Source organism: Cynocephalus volans, chromosome 11 (assembly GCF_027409185.1).
Source record: "Cynocephalus volans isolate mCynVol1 chromosome 11, mCynVol1.pri, whole genome shotgun sequence".
Lineage (NCBI taxonomy): Eukaryota > Metazoa > Chordata > Mammalia > Dermoptera > Cynocephalidae > Cynocephalus > Cynocephalus volans.
In genome coordinates, this window is record NC_084470.1 from 129,113,001 (window position 1) to 129,138,870 (window position 25,870).

At 36.1% G+C, this 25,870-nt stretch overlaps 1 protein-coding gene across 1 annotated transcript in view; it reads right to left on the reverse strand.

Moving 5' to 3' along the window:
* Nucleotides 1–12,220: 12,220 nt before the first annotated feature.
* Nucleotides 12,221–25,870, reverse strand: part of CFH (complement factor H) — a 97,216-nt gene continuing 83,566 nt past the window's right edge. Inside the window, exons 15-21 of the mRNA XM_063113730.1 lie at nt 20,724–20,906; nt 20,049–20,258; nt 19,223–19,396; nt 18,356–18,532; nt 17,130–17,306; nt 13,294–13,476; nt 12,221–12,543 (exon numbers count right to left, since the gene is read on the reverse strand). Of these exons, the coding sequence (XP_062969800.1) occupies nt 12,344–12,543; nt 13,294–13,476; nt 17,130–17,306; nt 18,356–18,532; nt 19,223–19,396; nt 20,049–20,258; nt 20,724–20,906 (1,304 nt within the window). The 3' untranslated portion in view covers nt 12,221–12,343. The remainder of the gene's footprint in view (nt 12,544–13,293; nt 13,477–17,129; nt 17,307–18,355; nt 18,533–19,222; nt 19,397–20,048; nt 20,259–20,723; nt 20,907–25,870) is intronic.

Below are 25,870 nucleotides of genomic sequence, written 5' to 3' on the forward strand. Positions count from 1 at the left end.
AAAATGGACATAGATTAATTTTAGGCCAGGACAAAGTAGATTTATTACTAAAAATACAAAGATGAAATTGAAATCCAGTGGTTAATCTTACAGCCCAATGGTTCTCAAAATGTGGTCCCTGGACCAGCAGCATCAGTATCTTCTAGGAAATGGTTTGAAATGCAAATAAAAATGTATGGGTTCTATTTACCCATACTGAACCAAAAACTCTAGGGATGGGACCCTGAAACTATTTTACGCAGTCCTGCAAGTGATAACATGAACACCTCAGTTTGGGAACCATTGTTATAGCCTATCATTACTATTCATGCGTCTGAAATTCTCTGATGAACTGCACATTGTTCAGCATAATAAACTTAAATATTTGCAAATAAATTCTTAAAGATACATTTTTGTAATTATTGGCTTATTTTTTTGGTTTTCTCATATCTCCAGTTTGGATCCTTTGATTGATCATCTTCCTCTTAACTATGCTGTTCTTCAAAATATGTTCTTAATTCTTATTCTCTAAGGAAAGGCCTCTTTGTGCTATTTTCAAATGCTAAAATTAAAATTAATAATCAGCATGATTGCAAATCAAACTGATGCTGCATAATATCTTTATTCTGATGTTTATCTCTTTTCTAAATTCATGTTGAATCTATAGAACTTATAATATTTATTCTACTAAACTCAAAGGGAAGGGTTCAAAAACATTCATTATTACAGGCCTCTGAAAGGAAAAAAAAGTCTCGATCAGTGTTTTGTGAATGTTCAGGGAGAGATTCAAGACCATGGAAGTTTAAATATTACAAAAAATATTGCTTTATCTCCTTTTCCTCAACATTATATGCATGTTTGTTAAAATCAACAAAGTCTCCAATGACAGATTATCTGTTGATTTAAATTCCCCTTAAATGTATTTGTGATCCTAAATGAGGATACTAGGTGGAGACACTTTTTTTCTTTCTACACAAATGTTTCCTGTGATGACCCACCCAGAGTGGAAAATGCTATTATAGTATCCATCAAGATGACTAGATATCCATCTGGTGAGAGAGAACGTTATGAGTGTAAGAAACCTTTTGACCCCCTTCAACCTGGAGGGAAATACCAGTGCTCGCAGCAGGCCCCACTGAGGTGAGCTGAGGAGACCCATGTGGCACAGGCAGCACCTCCCCTCTTGGATCCTTAGGGAAATGACAGCACCCGCAGCAGGCCTAGGTGAGTTGAGGAGACCCACGTGGCATGGGTAGCCCCTCCCCCCTTGGACCAGGAGAGAAATGCCAGCACCCGTGGCAGGCCTCATCCAGGTGAGCCAAGGAGATCCGTGTGATGCAGTTGGCTCCTCCCTCCCTCCCCCAGAGGGAAACTCCAGCACCGGCAGCAGGCCCTGCCAAGGTGAGCAGAGACCTGCTCGGTGCTGGGGCCTCATTCTACTGCCACGGATTCTGAAAGAGAACCCAAGGTGGTATAATATAGCCACTACCACACCTACTGTCACCACCACAGTAGCAGCCAGAGCCACTCTACAGGTAACCTACAGCCCACTCGACTACACTGATATAAGAAGAGTCACCAGTAGAGCCTACAAATAGAGGAAGAAATCTTTATCCTCATAGCCAACCTCAGAGTAATAGAGGAAGCAAACCCTCTAACAAATGACCAAACATCAATGAAAAAATACTAGAACTACAAATAAACAAGGAGATATGAAACCACTGAAGGAATACAGTAATACTCAAATTTCAGACTTGATGGAACAGGGAATCCTTGAAATGTCTGAAAAATAATTCTGAGCAATGATCTTAAGACAACTGGAAGAAATCAAGAAGACTCAATTAGAGAACACAACAAAACAAGAAAATGAAGGAGGAAATTTACAAAGAGATTAATACCTTTAAAAAGAGCATAGCAGAACTACTAGATATGAAAGATTCACTCAATGAAATAAACACAACAGAGAGTTTGAACAGCAGGCTAGAGCAAGAAGAAGGAAGACTTTCAGATCTCGAAGATGGTCTTTTCAAAATAACCCAGGCAGACAAAAAAGAAAAAAGAATTAAAAATAATGAGGACAATCTAAGAGAGCTAGCAGACAACCTCAAGTGCTCTAACATCCGAATTGTGGGTATTCCAGAAGGGATGAGAAAGGAAAAGTCATAGAAAACCTATTCAAGGAAATAGTAAAAGAAAACCTCCCAGGTTTAGGGAGAGATTCAGACATTCAGATACAGGAAGCTCAAAGGTCCCTGAACAGAGTCATCCAAAAAGATCCTCCCCAAGACATATTATACTTAAATTTGTAACTCTCAAAGACAAACAGAGAATTCTAAAAGAAGCAAGAGAAAAGTGTCAAGTCACCTATAGGGGAGCCCCCATCAGACTAACAGCAGACTTCTCAACCAAAACTCTATAGGCCAGAAGAAAGTGGAAAAATGTATTCAAAATACTAAAACAGAAAAATCGCCAGCCAAGAATTCTATACTCTGCAAGGATCTCCTTTAGAAATTATAGGAAAGTAGTGTATTTCCCAAGCAAACAAAAGTTGTGGGAGTTCACCATCACACAGCCAGACCTGCAAGAAATTCTCAAGGGAGTCCTTCACCTGGAATCAGAATAATGACCACTAGCACAAATACACGAGAAAGAGCAAAACCCACCATTAAAACAAAAATGTCAGTGAGAGAGAGAAAGAAGCCGAATCATGCTACGCTAAATTTCCAACTAACATTGAAGAAGAGAAATAAAAGGGGAAGTAATGATCAAGAGATATTTAAATCATCTTAATAAAAAGCAATTAAATGATAGGAATTAAACAATACCTGTTAGTAACTACCCTAAATATGAATGGATTAAACTCCCCATTCAAAAGACACAGACTAATTAGATTAAAAAGCTAGATCCAAGTTTATGCTGTCCTCAAGAGACCCACCTCTCCTGTAGAGACAGGCACAGACTAAAAGTGACGGGATGGAAAAAGATATACTACGCAAATGGAAACTGAAAATGAGAAGGAGTAGCTATTCTTATACTGGACAAAATAGACATTAAACCAAAAAACATGAAAAGAGATAAGACCACTATATAATGATAAAAGAATATATCCAGTTAGAAGACATAACAATCATAACTATATATGCACCCAATACTGGAGCACCCAGATATATAAAGCAAACACTCTTAGACCTAAAGAAAGAAATAGGCTCCAATACATTAACAGTGGGTGATCTGAACAACCCTCTCTCAGTATGCAACAGATCTTCCAGGCAACAAATCAACAAAGAGACCAAGACTTAATCTACATCTTAGACCAACTGGACCTGGCAGATATATACAGAACCTTTCACCCAGCAACTAAAGAATATACTTTCTTCTTATTAGCTCTGGAATATTCTCCAGGATAGACCACATATTAGGTCACAAATCTAGTCACAACAAATTTTTAAAAATTGAAATCATTCAATTATCTTTTCAGACCACAATAGACTAAAACTGGAAATTGATAATGAGCAAACTCTGGAAACTATATAAATTCATGGAAACTAAACAATAGGCTCCCGAATGACCTATGGGTCCAAGAAGAAATTCAAAAGGAAATCAAAAAATTTCTTGGAACTGATGAAAAGAAAGATACATCATACCAAAACCTGTGGGATACTGCAAAAGCAGTACTAAGAGGCAAATTTATTGCAATAAATGCTTATATCCAAAGAATGGAAAGACTTCAAATAAACAACCTAACATTACACCTCAAAGAACTAAAAAAATAACAATAATCCAATCCTAAAGATAGAAAATGGAAAGAAATCATTAAGATCAGAGCAGAACTAAATGAAATAGAGACCAAAAAAAAAAGAAAGAAATAGAAAAGATCAACAGAACAAAAAGTTGGTTTTTTAGGAAAATAAATAAAATAGACAAATCATCAATAGGTTAACCAAAAAAAAAAAAAAGATAGAAGACCCAAATAACAAAAATCAGAAATGAAAAGGGAGACATTACAACCATTACCACAGAAATACAAAGAGTCATTAGAGACTATTATAAACAACTGTATGACAACGAATATGAAAATCTGGAAGTAATGGATAAGTTTCTAGACACATACAAACTACCCAAACTGAAACAAGAAGAGATAGAAAACCTGAACAGACCAATAACAAGCATCGGGATTGAAGTGGTAATCAGCAATCTTCCAACAAAGAAAAGTCCAGGTCCAGATGGCTTTATAGCTGAATTCTATCAAACATTTAAAGAGGAGTTAATACCAATCCTCCTCAAACTCTTCCAAAAAATTGAAGCAGAAGCCAGTCTCCCAAACTCATCCTATGAGGCCAACATAACTCTGATAACAAAACCAGATAAAGACACAACAAAAAAAGAAAATCACAGGCCCATATCCTTGATGAACATACATGCAAAAATCCTCACTGAAATATTAGCATTCAAAATACAGCAACACATTAAAAAAATTTTACACCATGATCAAGTGGGATTCATCCCAGGGTTATAAGGATGCTTCAACACATGAAAGTTAATAAATGTGATACATTACATCAACAAACTCAAGGACAAAGTCCATATGATTATCTCAACAGATGAGGAAAAATCATTTGACAAAATTCAACATCCCTTCATGATAAAGACTCTCAACAAATTAGGTGTAGAATGAAAGTATCTCAGCACAATAAAAGAGCCATCTATCACAAGCCTACCACCAGCATCACTCTGAATGGGGAAAAACTGAGGGCTTTTCTCTTAAGAACAGGAATAAGACAAAGATGCTCACTCTCATTATTTCTATTTAATATAGCACTGGAGGTACTAGCCAGAGCAATCAGGCAAGAAAAGGAAATAAAAGGAATCCAGATTGGAAAAGACAAAGTCAAACTGTCTCTATTTGCAGATGACATGATACTATATTTAGAAAAAAGTAAAGACTGTATCAAAAAACTCCTAGAGCTGGTTAATAATTTCAGTAATGTTGCAGGATACAAAATAAATGCCCCCAAATCTGTTGTATTTATATACTCCAATAATGAGCTAACAGAAACAGAAATCAAGAAAGTAAGCCCATTTACATCAGTCAAGAAAAAAAAATACTTAGGGATCAATTTAACCAAGGAGGTGAAAAATCTCTACAATAAGCACTACAAACCACTACTAAAAGAAATTTAAGAAAACACAAAATGATGGAAAGAAATTCCATGCTCTTGGATTGGAAGAATTAACATTTAAAAATATCTATACTACCCAAAGCAATCTACAGATTCAATGCAATCCCCATCAAAATACCAATGACAATCATCACAGAAATGGAAAAAACAATCTTAACATTCATATGGAACAACAAAGGACCCTGAATAGCCAAAGCAATCCTGAGCAAAAAAAATAAAGTCAGAGGCATAACACTACCTGACTTCAAATTATACTAAAAGCTATAGAAACCCAAACAGCATGGTACTGGCATAAAAATTGATTCTTGGATCAGTGGAGCAGAATAGACAACCCAGAAATCACCCCTCAGGTTTACAGCCATCTGGCATTTTGGCAAAGGCAACAAAAACATACATTGGTGAAAAGACTGCCTCTTTAATAAGTGGTGCTGGGAAAATGGGATCTCCATATGCTGAAGAATTAAACTAGACATGCATCTCCCTCCATATTCTAAAATAAACTCAAAATTGATCAAAGACTTTAGTATAAGACCCAAAATTGTAAAATTACTTATTGACAATGTAGGCAAAACACTTTAGGAACTAGGTCTGGGTGCAGACTTTATGAACATGAGTCCAAAAGCACAGGCAACAGAAGAAAAAATAAACAAATGGGACTATAGCAAACTAAAAAGCTTCTGCACAGCAAGGGGAACAATCAACAGAGTGAAATAACAACCTACAGAATGAGAGAAAAATTTCGGTAACTATGCATCTGACAAGGGATTAATATCCATAACGTACAAGGAACACAAGCAGTAAAAAAAAACAAATAACCCAATTAAAAAATGGGCAAAGGAGCTGAACAGACATTTTTCAAAGGAAGACATACAAATGGCCAACAGGTATATGAAAAAATGCTCAGCATCGCTAGTCATCAGGGAAATGCAAATTAAAACCACATTGAGATATCACCTCACCCCCGTTATAGTGGCTATAATCAAAAAGATGGAGCATAACAAATGCTGGCGAGGGTGTGGAGAGAAGAGAACCCTCCTACACTGCTGGTGGGACTGTAAGTTAGTACAACCACTATGGAAAACAGTATGGAGGTTTCTTAAACAACTACAGATTCATCTTCCATATGATCCAGCAATCCCACTTCTGTGTATATACCCAAAGGAATGGAAATCATCATGTTGAAGGGATACCTGCATTTCCATGTTCATTTCAGCTGACAATAGACAGGATATGGAACCAACCTAAATGTCCATCGATGGACAATTGGATAAGGCAAATGTCGTATATATACACCATGGAATACTATTCTGCCATAGAAAAGAATGAAATTCTCCCACTTGCAACAACATGGATGAACTTGGAGAAACTTATGTTGAGTGAAATAAGCAAAGCACAAAGGGATAAATACCATATGTATTCACTCATAAGTGGGAGCTAAGAGAGAAAGAAGGAAGGAAAGAAAGATCACAATGGTGTATTGGACTTTCAGAGGGAGAGGGCACACCTAGGGATACAAAGTGGGGTGGAACAAAGGGACAGGTGGAGGGAGGTCAGGGATAATTGGTTGGAGGACACGGGGTATAATAGCAATTTGTAGTAACGGGCATGCTATGCTGCCAGTATGGATCTGGCCATCACCTCTTGGGCACTAGTGGTGACAATCAGCTTTGTATCTCATGAATTTTCATAACAAATTAAAAAAATGTACTATGCAAAAAATAAATAAACAAATATATAAATAAATATAAAGAAACGTCTTTTGTAACAAATACAAATTACAGAAACTTCATTTAGTCTAGGATAAGAGTTTGTAAATACAATTCCCACTATATATCTTCTAAAAAATCAATACAAGGAAAACACGTAGGTCAAAAAGGAGAGCAAATAAATCATGTTCATGTTTTTAACTCATGTTCATGTTTTTAACATGATGAATTATTCAGGATGCTTACTTCAAACTAGCTGTCAGTTGAGAGGTCACCACAAATTCAAGCAGAACTAACTGGATGGTCATGCCACAACCTTGTATAGAGAAGGTGTAGCTTCCAATAAGACTCTGTAGAAAAGATAAGAAGGGAATGCAGAGCCTACGATTTATAGAAAAGCTAGATCACCTGGGGAAAGACAAAGTCCTGCTGGAAGTGTGAATATTTTGAAAAAGGAAATGGAACTAATAAAATAGAGGACAGATGACAAGGAAAGATCTCAAATGTGTGCAGGACAGGAGGTGGTGCTTCCGAAAGATAAGGTAGCATGGACCCGTTATCAATTTGTTGCCTCTCAGCTTTGAATCCACCCTTCCTTGCTTGTTTGCTCTGTGATAATAGGACTTGACTCTGTAAGAATGTGTCCCTTGTTTACTGGCAAATATTAAGCTTCGTTAGGAGGAGGATTACTGGAGAAGGATGGAATTTTTCTTCTTGAGTGTTTCTTCAGACTTTTGCAATGAGATTCGTTTTTCTGCAATAATTGGAGGCTAGCAGTATGCATCATATTGCCATGGGCAGCTTCCCCTGACATTCTCTTGGGTGGCCTTGCAGTGATGTGCCATTGGGTGGTCACCTAGGGAAGAAAAATTCTACAGCTGGGCAAACCAATAGAGTCACAATGCAAGTACCCAAACAAACTACAACTACAAATACTGGTGGGATCAGAATCCACATGACTATAAGAAGTATTGTAAGAAATGCCCAGTTTTCCAAATATATATTGAAACTTGCAAAGAAATAGAAAAATGTGACATAAAAAAAATTCAATAGAGAATCACTAAGAGGGCCTAAGTATTGAACTAAGCAAAAATAAAATGTAAAGCAGCTATTATAAATATGCTCTAAGAGCTACAAACATATTTAAAGAATTAAAGACATGTATAATGACAATGACTCAGCAAGTAGAACATGTTAATAAAGAGAAAGTGATTATAAAAACTATTAAATAAAAGTTCTAAATTTGCCCAGGTGACAATCTCAACTGACAATTCAATATTGTTGTGTCTCTTGGTGAAATGATTTCTCTCTTTAGAACTAAGACTATTAGACAAGCAGAGTATAAGATCATAAGGACAGGAGGAAACAATTTTGCTAGTGAATCACTATGAGTAATGAGTGGAGCCACTCTCATTCCCACCCCTTGATTCCTGGACCTGCAAATCTTAGCTCGGAATGAGGCAGCACCTTATATTGGATACTGACGTGAACAGCGACAACCTCCTCAAGCACCTTGCCCCATAGCTTAAAGTTTTTGCCACTAAGCTGACACTGTAACTAAGTCTTCCAAAAACCATCTCATCACACTATCAAATCAGCTGCTTTAGGATGCTGGAAAACATAAGAGCACTGAATTCCAAAAGCATGAGCCATTTGCTGTACTTTATATGCTGTGAAGTGAGATCCTTGAGCTAAAGCAATGCTGTGTGAAATATCATGATGGTTAAAAAGGCATTCTGTAAGTCCACAGATGGTACTTTTGGCAGAAGCATTATGTTCAGGAAGACAAATTAATATCCAGAGTAAAGGTCTAATCCAGTAAAAACAAAACATTGCCCCTTCCATGATGGAAGTGGTCCAACATAATCAACCTGTCATCAGGGACCTGGCTGATCACACTGAGAAACGTCATATTGGAGACTCAGGGTTAATTTCTTTTATTGGCAGTTTCAGCACGAAGCAGGCTGTAGACAGGTTGGCTTTGGTGAGTGGATGTCTATGTTGCACAACCTCCACCCCTGCCACCATGGTCACTTTCATCATGAACTTGTAGGGTGATGACAAGGGTGGCTGCAGAAAGAGGCTGACTGTGATGCACAGAACGGGTCATTCTGTCCACTTGGTCATAAAAATCTTTTTCGGTTGAGGTCTCCCTCTGGTGGCCATTCACATAGGACACAAATATCTTCAAATTTTTGCTCATTCAGAGAAATCTGTCTATACACCTCTTCTCCCCATGTTCTTTTCACCAATTATCCAGTAACATTTCTTCCAAGTCCCTGACCACCCAGCCAAATAGGCCACAGCCAATGAACCTGTAAACAATTTTATGTCTAACCATTTCTCCTTCCGAGCAAAATTTACCACCAGGTGCACTGCTCAGATCACTGCCTTCCCGGAGGATTTCTCTTCCCCAGTGACATTCAGAGAAGTCCCAGAAAGGGACAATATTGCTACAGATGTCCACTGTTAAACCACGCCTGCATATCACTCAGAACCATCTGCAAACGAGGCCTGAGTTTTCTCTCCCTCTGTCATCCAGTCCTAGGAACCTCCCCATGAGGCTTTAAGTGCAGGCTGGGAGAAGAAGGTCATGTGGCAGGAGCGAGGACAAGGAACGTTTAGACCACTCCGTCACGTACCTTGTGATATTACGCACTGCCCCCAAAATCTGACGAGGCCTGCCAGGCATCGTGCCTCTTTTTTGGTTGTAAGAGTATCCTGTTATTTCCTTTGGCGTAGTTTGCTCTTTATTTTCTAGTTCCTTGAGGTGTAAAGTTAGGTTGCTCATTTGAGATCTTGTTTCCTCATGTAGGCATTTATAGGTATAAACTTCCCTCTTAGAACTGCTTTTGATTCATCCCAAAAGTTTTGGTATGTTGTGTTTCCATTTTTGTTGGTCTCAAGATTTTTTTCATTTTTTTGTTTGTTTCTTCTTTGATGCATTGTTTGTTCGGGAGTATGTTGTTTAATGTCCACATATTTTGAATTTTTCAAAATTCCTCCAGTTATTGATTTCCAGTTTCACTTGTTTGGGAAAGACAGTTAAAATGATTTCAGTCTTTTTGGAAATTTTAAGATTTGTTTTGTGGCTTAATAGGTGATCTATCCTGGAGAACGTTTGTCTGAGTGCAGTGCTAAGATAAAATATACTCCAGTCTTTGAAGGTGCGTTAAGATAGAAGAACCAAGCAGGCAACTCCATATAGTTTGCAAGTTTACTATAGAGAGATTTACGTACAAGGGAAGGATTGGGCGGCTATTCATCTGGGTGCTACGCAGCTGCTTCTCCACCGGTCAGCAGAGGGGCACGGGAAGGAATTGAAACTTTTAAGGCACTTAGAGATAAAGGTGAAGTTCTGCCAAAGAGAGAGAGTCGTAGAAGCAACAGGTGTGCAGCCACATATTGCTTCCTTTGGGGGTTGCTGGTGTCACCCCACTTATCTTACACAAACATAGCATTCCATTCATTTCCCTGCCTCAGTTGCTAAGTAACCTGTGAAGGAAAAGATTGTAACTATTGAAACCAGAGCTCTGAAAGCCATTAGGATGGAGTAAGTTCTGAGCAGCATCCCCACAGCACTCCTTGCATGCTTGAGAAAAATATATACTATACTGCTTTTAAATGGAATGTTCTGTACATTTCTCTTAGATCTCTTTGGCTTAAAATGTACTTCAAGTCCAGTGTTTCCTTACTAATTTTCTGGCTGGCTGATCTATTGTTGAATATTGGGTATGAAGTCTCCTACTTTTATTATATTGCTGTGTATTTCTCCCTTTGGGTCTTCTAATATTTAGTTTTTATATTTAGCTGTTCCCATGTTGGGTGCATATATATAATTACAATCATTATATCCTCTTGATGAACTGACCCCTTTATAACTACATAGTGACCTTCTTTTTCTCTTTTTTACAGTTTTGACTTAAATTCTATTTTGTCAGATAAGTATAGCTACACCTGCTCTCCTTTGGTTTCTATTTGCATGGAATATATTTTTCCATCCATATATTACACTATGTTCTGAATGTTTGTGTTCCTCCAAAATTCATATATTGAATGTTAAGCACCATGGTAATGGTTATTAGAAAGTGGGGGCTTTTTAGGTGATTAGGTCATGAGAGTTTCATCCAAATCAGTGGCCTTGGAAAGAAAGCCCATGGAGCTTCCTTGCCCTTTGCACCTGGTGAGGACTCAGTGAGAAGGCGCAACCTATTAATCAGAGAGGAAGCCCTCGCCAGACACCAAATCAGCCGGCGTCTTGATTTTGGGCATCCCAGCCTTTAGAAATTTATGAAATAAAGTGGTGTTCTTTATAAGCCATATAGGTTATGGTAATTTATTACAGTGGCCCAAATGTACCAATACAAGTATATTCACAAGTGTTAACATTAACCACAAAGATAACTTGCCAATTTTAACAATTGTCCTTTAAATTTGAGAAATATGTCTGTCCCCAACACAATTTATTTAAATCAGGATCACTAACAAGGGGTTAGTCTTAGAACATAAGCCACCAGATTTTATGTGATAAGAAGAAACATGTTAAAATATCTTTTTATTATTATTTATATCTTTATTTTTATAATAAAGGTTTCACCTTTTTTTGAAATTAAAAATGTTTCTAGCCAAAAGTGATTTTAACTAATTAATGCTGTTTAAAATGTATGAACATAAAAACTACATTTTAGGATATTGTTATTGAAATTTCCAAAAGTTTCTACATGCAAAATATCATTAAAATGTTAATAGCCTTGAGATCATTACCAGTGAAGTCTTTATAGTTCTCAACATGTACTGACTTGCTTTTAGACATCATTTTCTTTTTTAAATAAATTACTATTCTAATTTAAAAGTGATACCCTCATACACTAATGGTAAAAAAAGTTGTAGAATAAATATAACAATAAAGGGGTTAAACAATTCTGACCCCTATTTTCACTAAACACAAATATAGTATTTTCATATTTAATGGCATTTCCCACCCATCTTTTTTTATAAACATTATTCAAAGCACAAAGTAGTGTGTGTGTGTGCCTGCCCATGCATACGGGTTTATAACATATGGGATTTTTCTCTTTTTTGTAGGTCAATATTTTCATAGTTATATACCCAATTAAGTGTTAATTCCTCTTTATGATTTGTTTGCATTGCTAAGTGTTCTAGATTGACATATTCTAGAGGTTCATTCATTTCATCTTTTTAGGTATATTTATTTATTGATAAGTAGTGGTAACATATATCTTATTATTAACATAAATTATAACAGTTTGGCTTTTATATGTTTGTTAATAATGTAATATTGAAAAAGAAGACAACAACATCATTTTCATTTATTGTGAAACAAAGAATCTCAGAGACAAAACAAAATCTTATTTATGAATAAAGTTAAGCAACACTCGCAAAATAAAATTGAGAACTCAACTGAATTAATAATAAAAATTTTGAATAAAGATGCACATTTTAACCAGAGTAACCCCTTTATTTTTCACAACGAGGATACTCAAGTTTCCCATCCTGACACCTTGTTCGAAATGAATGAGATGATGCTGCTTTATTATATCCACGTTTACATATAAATTCAACATACTCCCCAGTTTTGGAATAAAGCTTTTTTTCAGATAACCACCTTAACATAATGTTGTATTTTTCCATGATTTCTTCTGATATTACACATGCATCTGAAAGTAGAAAAAAATTATCATAGAACATTGATTCGTATACAAACTTTCCTCATACGTTTTCAGGTTCTGAAGTAGAATGCCATATAATAGTTCAAAAGTTCTTTTCAAAACACTTTGCAAACAGACTGTAAAAAATGTCATAGAGATTAAGGGTAAAACGATAAATGATATAAAAATGAGATGCTATGTTGAAAGTGTGAAAGTTAGGTGTTATTATCAAAGATTCCTAACATCATTTTAGAACCTATCATTGCTGGTTTTGTGTAAGATGTTTGCCAAAGGGTACAAACTTTCAGTTATAAGATGAATGGATCTGAGGATCTAATGTACAGCATGCTGTCTATTGTTAATGGTACTGTACTGTGTTCTAGAAATTCGATGAGAGATGAAAGAGAATAAATTTTAAGTGTCCTCGATACCCATGAACAAACACACCCATACACACACATGTTAACTACAGGTGGTGATGAATGTGTTCATGAATTTGATTGTGATACCCGTTACATTATACATATATCGAATTGTACATTGTGGATATATATAATTTTTATTTGTCAACTAAATATTTTAAAATAAAACACAATAGTTAAAAACAATTTTCTAAATTTTATTTTATATATTAATATTTGGTATATGAGTGTTCAGCATAATGGTTGTTTTTTAATCTGTGAAAATTCTAATTTAAACAGCAAAGTATTCTCATTACATTTATTTTTTCGGAATCCATGAGCATATTTAAGTACTCACGTAAGCATATTGGTGGTTCAGACCACTGCCCGTCTCTACACGTTATTGTCTTGTCGCCCTCAAGTTGGTACAGGGACTGGCACTGATACTGAACGGAAGAGCCTGAAGCATAGACTCCTAATGGAAATGAAGTGATGTCTCCATTGTCGATAGCCGGTGGGGCCCCACATTTTCCTTTGGACTCTGAAAAATATCATTTGATTTATAGAGGGACCAACTCAAAATACAGATTAAAACAAAGCGAATACAAATCCAGCGGTATTTGAATATCAAGACTTTTGTGAATTCTGGTGACAGAGATGATTGCTTAAAGAAATGTTAATCGTAGAAACTGAAAGCTACATTTCCAAGCTCCCCCTGTCACCTCATTGAAAGCAAATGTAAAGCTTAAAAAACTATGCCTGCTTTGCTGTGTTCCAGTATCTAAAAAAAAATCTTTCTTAATGAATAAATGCTGAACAGATAGATACCTAAAACAAAGTTGTTTTGTTCTTACACACAAAATACTATGGTGTTTATTGTGTCTGTAGTCATTTTTCTGATTTTCATTTCAAAAGAAACATCAACTTTTAAAAATTTTTCAAAGAAGACAAATGTAACTTTGGGGTAAAAAGGAATTTGCTTTCTGATATGGGCAAGATGAGGGGAAAAAAACATTTCTATATATGCCTTCTGCTAAGTACAACTAAAGATCCTGGACATAATATTTTTAAAAAACCGACATAAGTGGATTTTAAAAGATATAGAGAATTTGACCCGGTTGGGGACTTCAGGACTCAAGGAATGAAAGAACAGTCTCTCCTCCTATGTAGCCTGGATGGGGCACTGGAGGAGACTGCAACTCAGAAATGATATCATGTTCAGTCAGAAAAGGAAAATCCCAAGAAGAGCCTAGTCTCTTTAGTCAAAGGTCCAGCAAAGGAGTAGTCTAGCAAGACCAAAACCTTTTCTATTTAACAATATTTGACATAAACTAGAAAAACATCCTAAGAAACCAATGATCACCCTCTGCACCTCCTGACAAACAGAAGGCAAATGAGAAACCTAGACAACCACTCTCATGTTGAGCTCATGACACCTCTCCCCTTTCCTGTGGTGTCACCAGAGGCCAGGTAGGAAACCAGGACTTTCCCCTAGCATGGCAGTAATGAAACTTGCTAAACAAGAGATTTAGATAAAAGCCAGAGTATCATAATATAATACTCTATATATCCAGAATAAAATTAAATATTCAACATATTAGGTACTAGAAAACCTCAAAAGAGAAAAGACAATCAACAAAAGACAACACTGAGATGACACAGATGTTGAAATTGACAACAGTTTTAAAAACTCAGTAGGAATTATACATCTGAAAAATATAAAAGAAATTTTTAAAAAACAAACAAACACCTCACTGAATGGGCTTAATAATAGATTAAAGAAGGCAGAAAAATAAATCCATGTACTCGAATATAAAACAATACAATTGCCAAGTCCAAAAATTGACTGAAAACCAAAAAATGAACTGAGCTTCAGAGACCTTTAGAAGAAAACAAAGAATTAGAGACATAGTAAGGGGAAAGAGAGGAAAAAGGGAATGGGTTTTTAAAAATTCAAAGAAATAATGACTATAAATATTCTAAATTTGACATAAGACACAGACTACATGTTCAAGATGCTGAGTGGACTCCAAAGAGGATAAGCCCAAAAAGATTCAAGCCAATACACATCATAATAAAACTGCTCAAAGGCAGAGGAAAAGAAAAATATTTTGAAAGCAGTTAGAAACTATGCATTGTGGAATATACTATAAAGCATATATACTTCACGGGCCTGGTTTTCCAAAGCCTTGCAGTTTCAAATATTGACCTTGCAGAGGACTGGAAGTTTTCCTCAGGCTATAAGTGTCTGGTGTAAGATAAAGATTTGTGGCACAGCAAGGTTGCTAGCTCAAGGACAGACTAGTTACTGATTGTTATGTAAAGATACTGGGAAATTGCTGTAAGATCACTTCATTGTCTACTGGAATGTCATCTGACTTGTTTCACTGAAAGTTACCAGCCTATAGTGTTAAACTATAATCCCACCTATGTTTTCTTCCTGTAACTTCCTGGTCTGGAAAATAAATGCAGGAAGAGAACCCCAATTCAGGGTTAATTTCCCAAGTAAGGGATGCCTTACTTGAGCATTTCCCAGGGGAGTTAACCACTTTGGTGCTTCTCACTGCTCAGTGTAATCCTTTGTGTCACCATCACCCAGGGGAAGTGGGGTGACAAATCCGTGGGGGGGTGAAGCAACACAAAGCAACAATGCATTATTTCTAGGTGAGCAGGTATTCAAATGACAGTGGGTTTCTCATCTATGACCATGGAGGCCACAAGGTAACGGCACATTTTTCAAGTGTGGAATAAAAGAATTGTCAATCCCCAATTCTGTGTCTAGTGACACCATCCTTTAGGAATAATAGGTTAGATGAATGCATTCTCAGAGAAAAGAAAAACCAAGAGAATTTGTCTCCAGCAGACATACCTTGAAGAATAACTAAAGGAATTTTCCAAATAAAAATGAAAACATAAACAGGATATTGAGACTTCAGGAGAGAGAAAAGAACAATGTAACTGATAAAAGAGAAGTAAATATAATAGACTTTTTTTTTTTCATCATGAGATTGTTCGATTATGTTTGATGTTTGTAGAAAAAGTCTATCATTTGCTATGGTGCTGACTGTTATTTACAGGAAATACCGAAAGTATTTGTATTTAAAATGAAGGGAAGGTAATGGATCTGAATGGAAATGGTTTGCATATTTCCACTGAAGGGTAAAATGTTAATACCCGTAGAGAGGGATAAGTCACACATATGCGTGCACCTCCAAAGGTTCGTGGAAAGAGTCATATTGTCCTTCAATTCTATTTTCCATGAACTTCTTGAAGTGCCCTTGTATATATTGCAATACCTTGAGCAACACCTTAAAAAGGGGGGAAAAATTATAGAGAGACACACTCGAAAACAATAAAGACGAATCAAAATAAAAATCTTTGAAAGTGCTTCTCACGAGGAAAGGAGGAAAGGGGAAAGTGAACTGAAAAGCAGAGGAAACAAACACAAAGTGATAGACTTAAGCCCTTAAGATATCAATAATTACTTTAAATGTAAGTGGGCTGAGTATATCACTTAAAGACCGAGAACGGTACGATACATGTAAACGAGACCCAGCTGTGTGTCGTCTATAAAACTCACTTCAACATAGAAGCGTAGGTAGATCCAAGGTAAAGAACGGACAAAAACAGCAGGCAAAAATTAATTTTTTAAATTGCAAGTGGATAATATAATGCCTCCTTTGTTGCCTTTTATTCCTGAATTCTAAATATTGTAGTGCGCTGTGACCCAGCGCTCAGACTACGTTTTATGAATCCACTAATTCCCCAGACGAGCTCAGCCAGCCACTTGCCTTTAACTACGACCTACACACTGAAGGTGCCCAAACTTATATCACCTTCTATAATCATTCTTCAACTGCTTATTCCATTATCTCAAAGTGGATATCTCTTAGGGCTGTCAGACGTACATAATGTATCTCATATACATTATTTCCTCAAGAAATAAGTAAATATCTTAATGCTTGAGATAAGGAATCTGTTCCAACTGTTTCTTTAATCTAGTGAAATATTTATTTTAAAAAAAATACCATCTTACTTGGTTCAGTTAACAAAAAGAACTGAATTTTAAATATCATCCTTTTATTTACATTTGAAAAACTGTGTATCATACAAAGTACTTCACTTTATTAACATCGACGTATTTTATTCTCACTGTATTCTCAAAAAATTGGGGGAAGAAATATGATACTCTACCTTTGCATTTAGGTGGTTCCGTCCAGTTTCCATGGAGACACCTGATTTCTGGTTCCCCAAACATATCAAAAGGTTTCTTACACTCATACCGTACTCTCTCTTCAGATGGATACCTGGTCATCAGGTTCGATGCTATATTAGCATTTTCCACTCCGGGTGGATCACCACACGAAACATCTGAGTAGAAAGAAAAGTGTCTTCACCTAGTGTTCATTCTGAGTAGCAAATCAACAAATAGAATTGCAAATATATTTCAAGGGGAACCGAAAATAAACAGAAAACCTACCATGAAAGACCTTGTTGATTTTAATAGATTTGCATATAATATTGAGAAAAAAGAGATAAAATAATATTTTTTGGAAGATTTAAGCTCCATATCCTTGAATCCCTTCCCTGTCCTTCACAAAACACTGACAGAAATTTCCTTTTCCTTTTGGAGGCCAGTAAAAAATGAAAGGAATTTTTTTGACATTTCTTTTTTAGTTTATCTGAGACTAAATGTTACAAGTTTTACAAATTCTACATGTATTTAAAAAATGCCAAAACATCAGAATAAAGAGATTATGTGCCATCAGACTTTGGTTTGCAATTATCCTGAATAGTAAGTGTAATCTTAGCCCCTTAAAAATAAGCCCAAAGAGGCCTTTCCTTAAATAATAAGTCAAGAGTGGAGGACATACTTTGAAGAACACCATAGTGAAAAGAATAAGATAATCAGTCAAAGGATCCAAACTTCAAATGTGTGAAAATAACTGAAAAATAAGACTATAATTATAAAAATAACTCTTTAATAACCAATTTGCAAATGTCTAAGGATACTAGGCTGAACAGGTGTACGAACAGTAATAAGAGGTTATAGCAACGGTTCCTAAACTGAAGTGTTCGTAGAATCCCCAGGAGGAGAGGGTGAAACAGTTTCTGGGTCCCAGCCCTAGACTTATTGATTCAATATCTCTAAAATGAACTCACAAATTTTTATTTGCATTTCTAACAATTTCTCAGAAGATGCTAATGCTGCTGGTCCAGTGACCATATTCTGAGAATCCTTGGGCTGTGAGATTAACCACTGGATACTCAATTCCATCTTTTTATTTTTAAGCATAAACCTACTTTGTCTCCACCTAAAAAATTAATCTATGTCCATTTTTTAATGATGCCAGAGACAATTCTATATTTTATTGCCTAAGACACTTTAATAAATAAAATTTAAAAGTTCATCAAAGTACCTTTGCATGTTGGTTTTCCTATCCATTTGCCATTAACACACGTTACAATATTCGATCCATCCAATTGATAATATGTTGAGCATTTATAAGTCACTTGTTCTCCTGACCTATATTGTGTCTTCTCCTGACCTATGAGTATGGCGTTATCAAATTTGGGTAAATTATAACAATCCGTTTCTGAAAGGAAAATAATATGTATTTGTTTAGTATATCTTTAAAAGTACATAATATACAATAATGTCCTTCCAAAATAGTAGTTAGCTACATATAGAAACAATGAATATTCAGTATTTGTCTTATAACCTCCCAAACTATGTTGTAAGTTTTGACTTAATTACACCGAATTGTTCTAGATTCATCCAAAGTATAAGATGTGAATGATGTCAAAAACCTGAAGAGAGACGGGCAGCTATTAATAGTGGAGATTACACTTTTGGCATTCAAGTTGTTTTTGCCCATACTTCCTACCTATATTATTATGTATTTCTGATTTTTGCTTCCCTTAAATGTAATTTACCTATAGTAATTATTTCAAGAATTTTAGAAAATAGATGTTTATAGGGAAATAGCTGATAGCAGATTGAATAATACTGATGAACAGGGACCAGCTGTGTTCCAGGAACAGAGATCAGAAGTCTGAGAAAGTTTCACAGAAGATGTTGAAAGTTCACATAAGATAATGTGAAAATGAAGTAATTTGGCTCATGACATCGAACACTTTTATTACTAGAGCTATCATTTTCTGCAAGAATCCGGAAAAGGTACCTTGTGAAATTTGAGAATTACTGCTTACTTTCTTAGTGGCACTATTTATACTTTAAGTTAAAAGTATTTATCATGCATATAATGAAATGAAATACACTGTACTTATGCATTTGGGTGGATCAGTCCATTTTGCTCCTAAACATTTTACAAATGCAGGTCCATCAATTCCAAAACCTTCCATACAGTTGTATGTAATTTCTGCTCCATATTGGTATTTCTGTATCTTGTCAGATACAACACCATAAAGAATTGATGGTGGCTCGTCACAAGGAAGTCCTAAAAAAACGATAATAATAAATACGTGTTTCAATCAGAAATTTAATTTTGTGTACCAGTTTTCATATTTAGTAGTTTCATTTGAAAATAAATCATAACACAGGAACTATTATGACATCACAGAGAAGGGCGCAAATGCTTTTTAAAACCACCATTCTGCTGTCTGTCCATCTGTCCAACTGTCACAAACTGAGCAAAACCTTGAAACCAAAAATGTCAATACATTTAACAAAGAGATAGTCAATGCCTTTTTTAACCAATCATTATTGATAAACAGAAACATATTGAGGATTAATAGCTATTTTTAAAATACCATATATTGTAAGAAACCAGAAGGGACAGTATGATAACAACATGAAAATATTTTAAAACTTGATGGCAAAAACCTTCTACAATTTATATAAATTTCATTACACATCATAAATTTTAGAAAAAGAAATGCCAGAATAAAAAGTGGTTCTAAAATACATGAACAAATTGTTTTCAAAAATAAGATTAATTCACTTATGCAAACATTATTTTAATGCTAAAATATATAAATGATTATGTATATATAGAGACCTAAATTATTCTGTCCCCGACTTTGATAAGAGTAGATTATTTTTAATGAATTGTACTGTAAGTAGATTTTGAGTTTTCATACTGTCCTCACCTACACACTGCGGTGGAGAGCTCCATTTTCCCATGTTGCATGTTATCTCATTTTTTTTGGATATCGTGAAACCATTTTCACAAATATAACTTAATTTACTGCCATGTGGATAAGGCTCAGGTTCAGCTGTTTCTTTCTTTTCTTCTGAATGTTTAAATAAGTTAATGTTTCCATGTTCTATATGAGGTGGTTCAGAACATGGAATTTTTTCTATATGAAAAACAGAAACCAAAGGGTCAAGCACAAACAACATGTTTAAATTGAAAAACACAATCAAATACTATTTAAAATGTTCAAATAAGTATAATTTGAAAAAATATTATTTAAAAACAAAAAGTTTAACACTTGCAAGGATATATGTCCCCATAATATGTGTATCACTCTTCTTGCTCAATATCCCCCTACATTTGTGTCCTATTCATCATGAGGAGTAAAATATGCTTAACAGATATTTTATCTGGTGTTTATATAATATCCAAAGTCATTGTCTACATTCGGTTCACTGAAATGAAATAAGTGGTGATTAATATATGTGCCTAACTCATAATTTGCAATTTCAGGATGAAGTGCACCAGATATAGAAAAAGGTCTTTTTCTTTTGTCATTTACACAAAGCACAGGGGAGTATTAAACTCATTTGAAAGAATGTTATAAAGAAAGTTATACACTACTGACCAACACAACGTGGTATTGACTGCCAGCTTCCATTTCTGCACACCATTTCTTCTGATTCCTGAGGTAGATAATTTTCTTGGCAAAGAACAGATATTTTTTCTCCACTTTGATAATTCACTGTGGTTGTCATATTTTGAGCATTGGGAATCTGAGGTGGAGGTGGGCAGTGTTGCATTTGTACTTCTAAAAAATATCAAAATTAAACTTCTTGATTAAAATATCATAATTTAAAAATATTAAAAGGATAATTTTTAATAAGTAGAAAATTTAATAACTATGTATCGTAAATAATCCTATAATAATGTTCTATGTGTCCATAGATTATACTCTTCAGCTTCTTTACCAGTTTAATATTATCACCTTTGGTTTACATTCTCATAGTTTTTTCACTTATTCCTTCTTTAAGCGATCTTATATAACTTATGTAAAACTTAGTTTAATTATTTTTAACATTTAGGATGTTTTAAAAGAATTACACACTCAATAAAAAGCATTAAATAAAAACTGATATCAGGGTCTTTTGTAGGAATATTCATGATCAAATGTATTGGATTTGGATTAAAACCCTCACAATCATAGTTAGCAATATTGACAGCATTCTTTCTGTGACTTGCTAAAAATATAGACAATAAAATTTGAAAAGACATAGGTAAATTTGAAGAACGCTATGACTCACTTTAACCTAATCCTACAACTAGAATTTACACATATTTTTTACATGAAAATGAAACCATTGCCAAGATAGAAAATGTGTTGTGCAATAAAAGATTACATTTTAAAATATTTAAATTTTGTACAGTATTCTCTGCCAACAAAACTAAATTAGAAGCTAGTAAGAATAAGTTGTCTAAAAAAAGACAAATATTTGCAACTTAAAGAACAAACTGCTAAATAATCAATAGGTCAAAGGACAAATCACAAAGAAAATGTGAAAATATTTCACATGGAATGAAATGATATTCAAGTTCAGTTCCATTCAAAATATCTTCTAATATATTATACACACTTATTTTTGTTTGACACAGCTAAAGCAGTACTTAGAAAAAAATGGACCTTTAAAGTTATACATTTTTAAAATATGATGGTTTAAAATGTCTTTAATTTTCACCTAACAATGAGAGGAGTGAAATTAAAATCAAAGTTGTTAGAAATAAGAAAGTCAGTGAAAAAGAGAAAACTAACAAAGTAAAATAGAAAAAGAAAAATAGCAAAGCTTAAGTATAGTAAAATGTAAGAAAGCCAAAAATAAAAAAGGGAGGAAATGAAGAAAATTTAATGCTAAAACTGGTGATTTGAAAATATTAATAAAATTGGGGAAAAACTAAGAATAATCAATATAAAAAAGAGAGAGAAAATTATTGAAATCAAGAATGGAAGAGGTAAGTGACATCAGAAAGATGGTAGACTAGGAAGCCCCAACCTTCCCCCCTCCCACAGAGACACTTCAACAACAATACAGCAATCAGTTCTCTTCAGAAACCAGTTGAGAGAGTCCTGCAACCAAGGTGAGCACAAAACCAGCTACATCAAAACCAGGAGGAAAATTCATGGCATCCCATACTACCTTTCTCCAGTACAGAGTCACACAATTGAGAGAAAAGTCCAGCTCTCAGCTCCTCACTGGGGAGAAAAGAGCAGAGTACAGCTTGTGTCTAACATTCTGACATTTCAGAAGGGCTGCCAAGGGACTGGATTGTGTGTCAACTGTCTCTGAGGGCTGATAGGACAGAGCACACTCCAGATGCCTGGAGCCACTGAGAACAAACAAGAGGTCGGCAGTGTGCTGCTGCTCCAGAGGATACATGCCAAAGCAGAAAAAGGTCGATATATCTTGCAACTTCTCCCTCGGTAGGGAAGATAAAAGTGAACCATGCATCTCTCACTCCAGCTTTTTGGAGAACAAGCTGAAAAACTGGTAATTCTATCACCTGTCTTGGAGCACTGACAAGACCTAGAATTCTTTAGTTGTATGGGGCCAGAGAGAAAAATAAATAGCTAGGTAAGGGGTGTTGAACATCTATTCATGGATCAATTCCCTCTAAGAGAAAGTCAGAGATTGTAGGGGAATGAATTGTAGGGGAATTGTAGAAAAATATAACTTTAGTATACACAGTTTTATAACAAATGCTTGCTAAAAACATTTTAAGTAAAGCAGCTTCTAAGGGGCCATATAAAGGTCAGGCCTGAGCACACTAAACATTCCAAGGAAGGGAATGACCCCCACCCGGTTCCAGGAACTGACTAGTTCCTTATCTAATGGCCACCTGGCCAGACCCCAGGGAAGATAATCGATTGAGAAATGTGCTGTTCCTTATCAAGGTACCAGCCTTCTAAAGTCTACCCATAAATCTAAAGGCACCACAGATAACCAACAACTCATCCTGTCACAAGGGTCTGTCCAGAGAAACTGTATAAAAAGTGCTTGTATTGTAAGCTCAGGGTCGCTTCTGTCCAGGAGACTAAGTGACCCCAGCATGCTGGAATAAAGTCCCTCTTGCTTGATTGCATCGGTCTCAGTCTCATGGTCTTTGTGAAGTAAGCCGTCCCAGTCTGTGGGATTTGTGCATGGTGCACGGATCTTACAAGATGAGTTAAGAGACTCCTACCCACAGGGCAACTGAGAGGACATCCATGTCTGTTGGGTAGTAAAAACTGAGGCACACTCCCACTGGGATTTCACACTAGGTACTGTGAAATACAGTGAGGAAAGGAACCCCCTAACACCCAGCCTCTCTAGTGGAAAGGAGGCTTTGGATTTTAAATACAGCACCCTAACTCTAAGGTTCTCTTAATTCACTATCTCTGTAAGCAGAGGAGATTAGACACTTGCGAGTCTCTTTAGACCACAAGAAAAAGTGATGGCTTAATGCACTTCCAGGGGCTTCCTCCTCCAGAAGCAGTGCAGAGAAGGGGCTTAAAAGTGCAGCTCCCTGTTCCTCCCCAGAAGGGGTTTATGACACCCTCTGCCAGCAGCTACTTGGCAGTCTGGCTTCTAACTTGCATCAAGGAGTTAAAAAGGCAGACAAATATTGGCCACATTGGCAAGTCTAACAACTGCTAGACTTCTCAAGACTGCTCCCACAACTTGCCTTGGCAATAACTCCAGATCTGTTCATCTCTCCTTGGAAACAGTTTGTCTTCACATTTATTGCTTCAACTTTTAAAAATTTTGCCTAAATTACTCCTAGCTCTGGGAGCAGAGGGAGCAAAGTATATGTGAGTCTATTCAGACCATAGAAAAAAAGTGGCAGTTTTATATGTGCACATGCGCACTCCCAGAGGTTTGATACCTCAGGAGCAGTGCACAGGAAGGGTTTGAAAAACACAGCTCCCTGTTTCCTCTTGGAAGAGGTTTATGCCATGCACCAAGTACCCAAACTTCTGCAGCTACATCCTGAGGGACTCCATCCTAAACCTCTAGGCTCAGGGAGAAGAAGGAACTAGCCGTATGTGAGTCTCTCTAGATCACAGGACAAAAAGGTAGTTTTAAACAGGCATGGAAAAACTCCAAGGGCTATACCACCTTGGAGCAGTGCAGAATAGGGGTGGGAACATGCCGCTCCATTTTCTCTTTTGAAGGGCTTATGGTACACAATATCAGTGGCTACTTCATGGCCTGAAATCTAACAAATTTGTATCAGATAGCTAACAGGGAAAACAGCCATAACCTCCACCAGCCAAAGGCAGAGCTTGGCACGTCATAAGCCTTTCTTCCAGCTTGCCCCAGTGATAACCCAGGCCTACCCATTCTTCCTGGAAGAAGCTTGACCATTTACTTACCACTACAACTTCTGTAGCTCTCATCCACAGGACAGTTTCTTTAACTAGCCGTGAGAGTTCTTAGGGTTTGCATTTCTGAGCATTCCTCAGGAAACAAATAGGTAGTGTACAAATGACTCAATCCTAGCAGCTCTCTTCCTGGTATCAGAGGGTATAGCCTAATGTGAGTACAGGCATTTGCCACAGATCCTTTACCCGGCTCAGTGGAGAGAGTGGGAAATAAAAACCTACCCCCACCCAGCTTTACGGTGAAGAAAGAAGATACAGAAACACACAGCTAACACCACAACCCTCCTGGTTACATCTAGGTGGTCTGGTTCCTATCCTTTTGGTCTTGGGGTACTGACAGGACATGGGACATTGTAACATCCAGGGGGCCACCTAAAGCAAACAACCGTCTGGACAAACACAAGGATTTGAGAAGCATCTTGCAATCTATGACTAAACAGATTGGTGAAAACCTTTTTCTTACACAAGGACAGTTTGAGGAAACTGGGAGTGGTACTTGTCTTATCTGATGCACAGAAACCAAGTCAGAGAGTCAAGGAAAATGTAGAAAGAGCAAAATACATTCCAAACAAACAAATAAGAACAATCTCCAAGACCGACTTGAGTAAAATAAAGATATGTAATTTACCTGACAGGGAAGTCAACATAATGGTCATAAAGATGCTTACTAAGGTGAAAAATACAATGCAAAAACAAACTAAGAATTTTAAGAAAGTGATAGAAAGTACAAAAAAGTACAAAACAGAAGCCATAAATCTGAGCAATACTATACTATAACTGAAATAAAAAATTCAATAAAGAGGGCTCGTTAGTCAGCTCAGTTGGTTAGATAGCAGTGTTATAACACCAAGGTCAAGGGTTCAGATACCCACACTGGCCAGCCATGAAAAGCAAATTCAATAAAGAAATTCAATGGAACTCTAGCTCAAGGAGAGAAAGGATTACTAAACTCAAAGATGAGTCATGGAAATCATCTAGTTTGAAAAACAAAAAGAGACAAGAATAAAAAAAAGATAACGATAGCTTAAAAGATCTATTGGTATGTGAGAAGAAAGAGGAAAAACGAGACAGAAAACATATGCAAAGAAATAATGGCAGAAAACTTCCCAAGCATGGGGAAGAAAATAGAAACCCAGATCCAGGAAGTACCCCCCCCCAAAAAGGCCAAATAAGATGAATACAAGGGGACCCATACCAAGGTGAGTTATAATAAATTTATCAAATACTAAAGACAAAGAGAGAGTGCTAAAAGCAGCAAGGGTAAGGCAAATTGTTACATATAAAGGAACCTTCATAAGACTATTAGAGAATTTCTCAGTAGAAAACTTGTAGGCAAGAAGGAAGTGGAATCACAAATG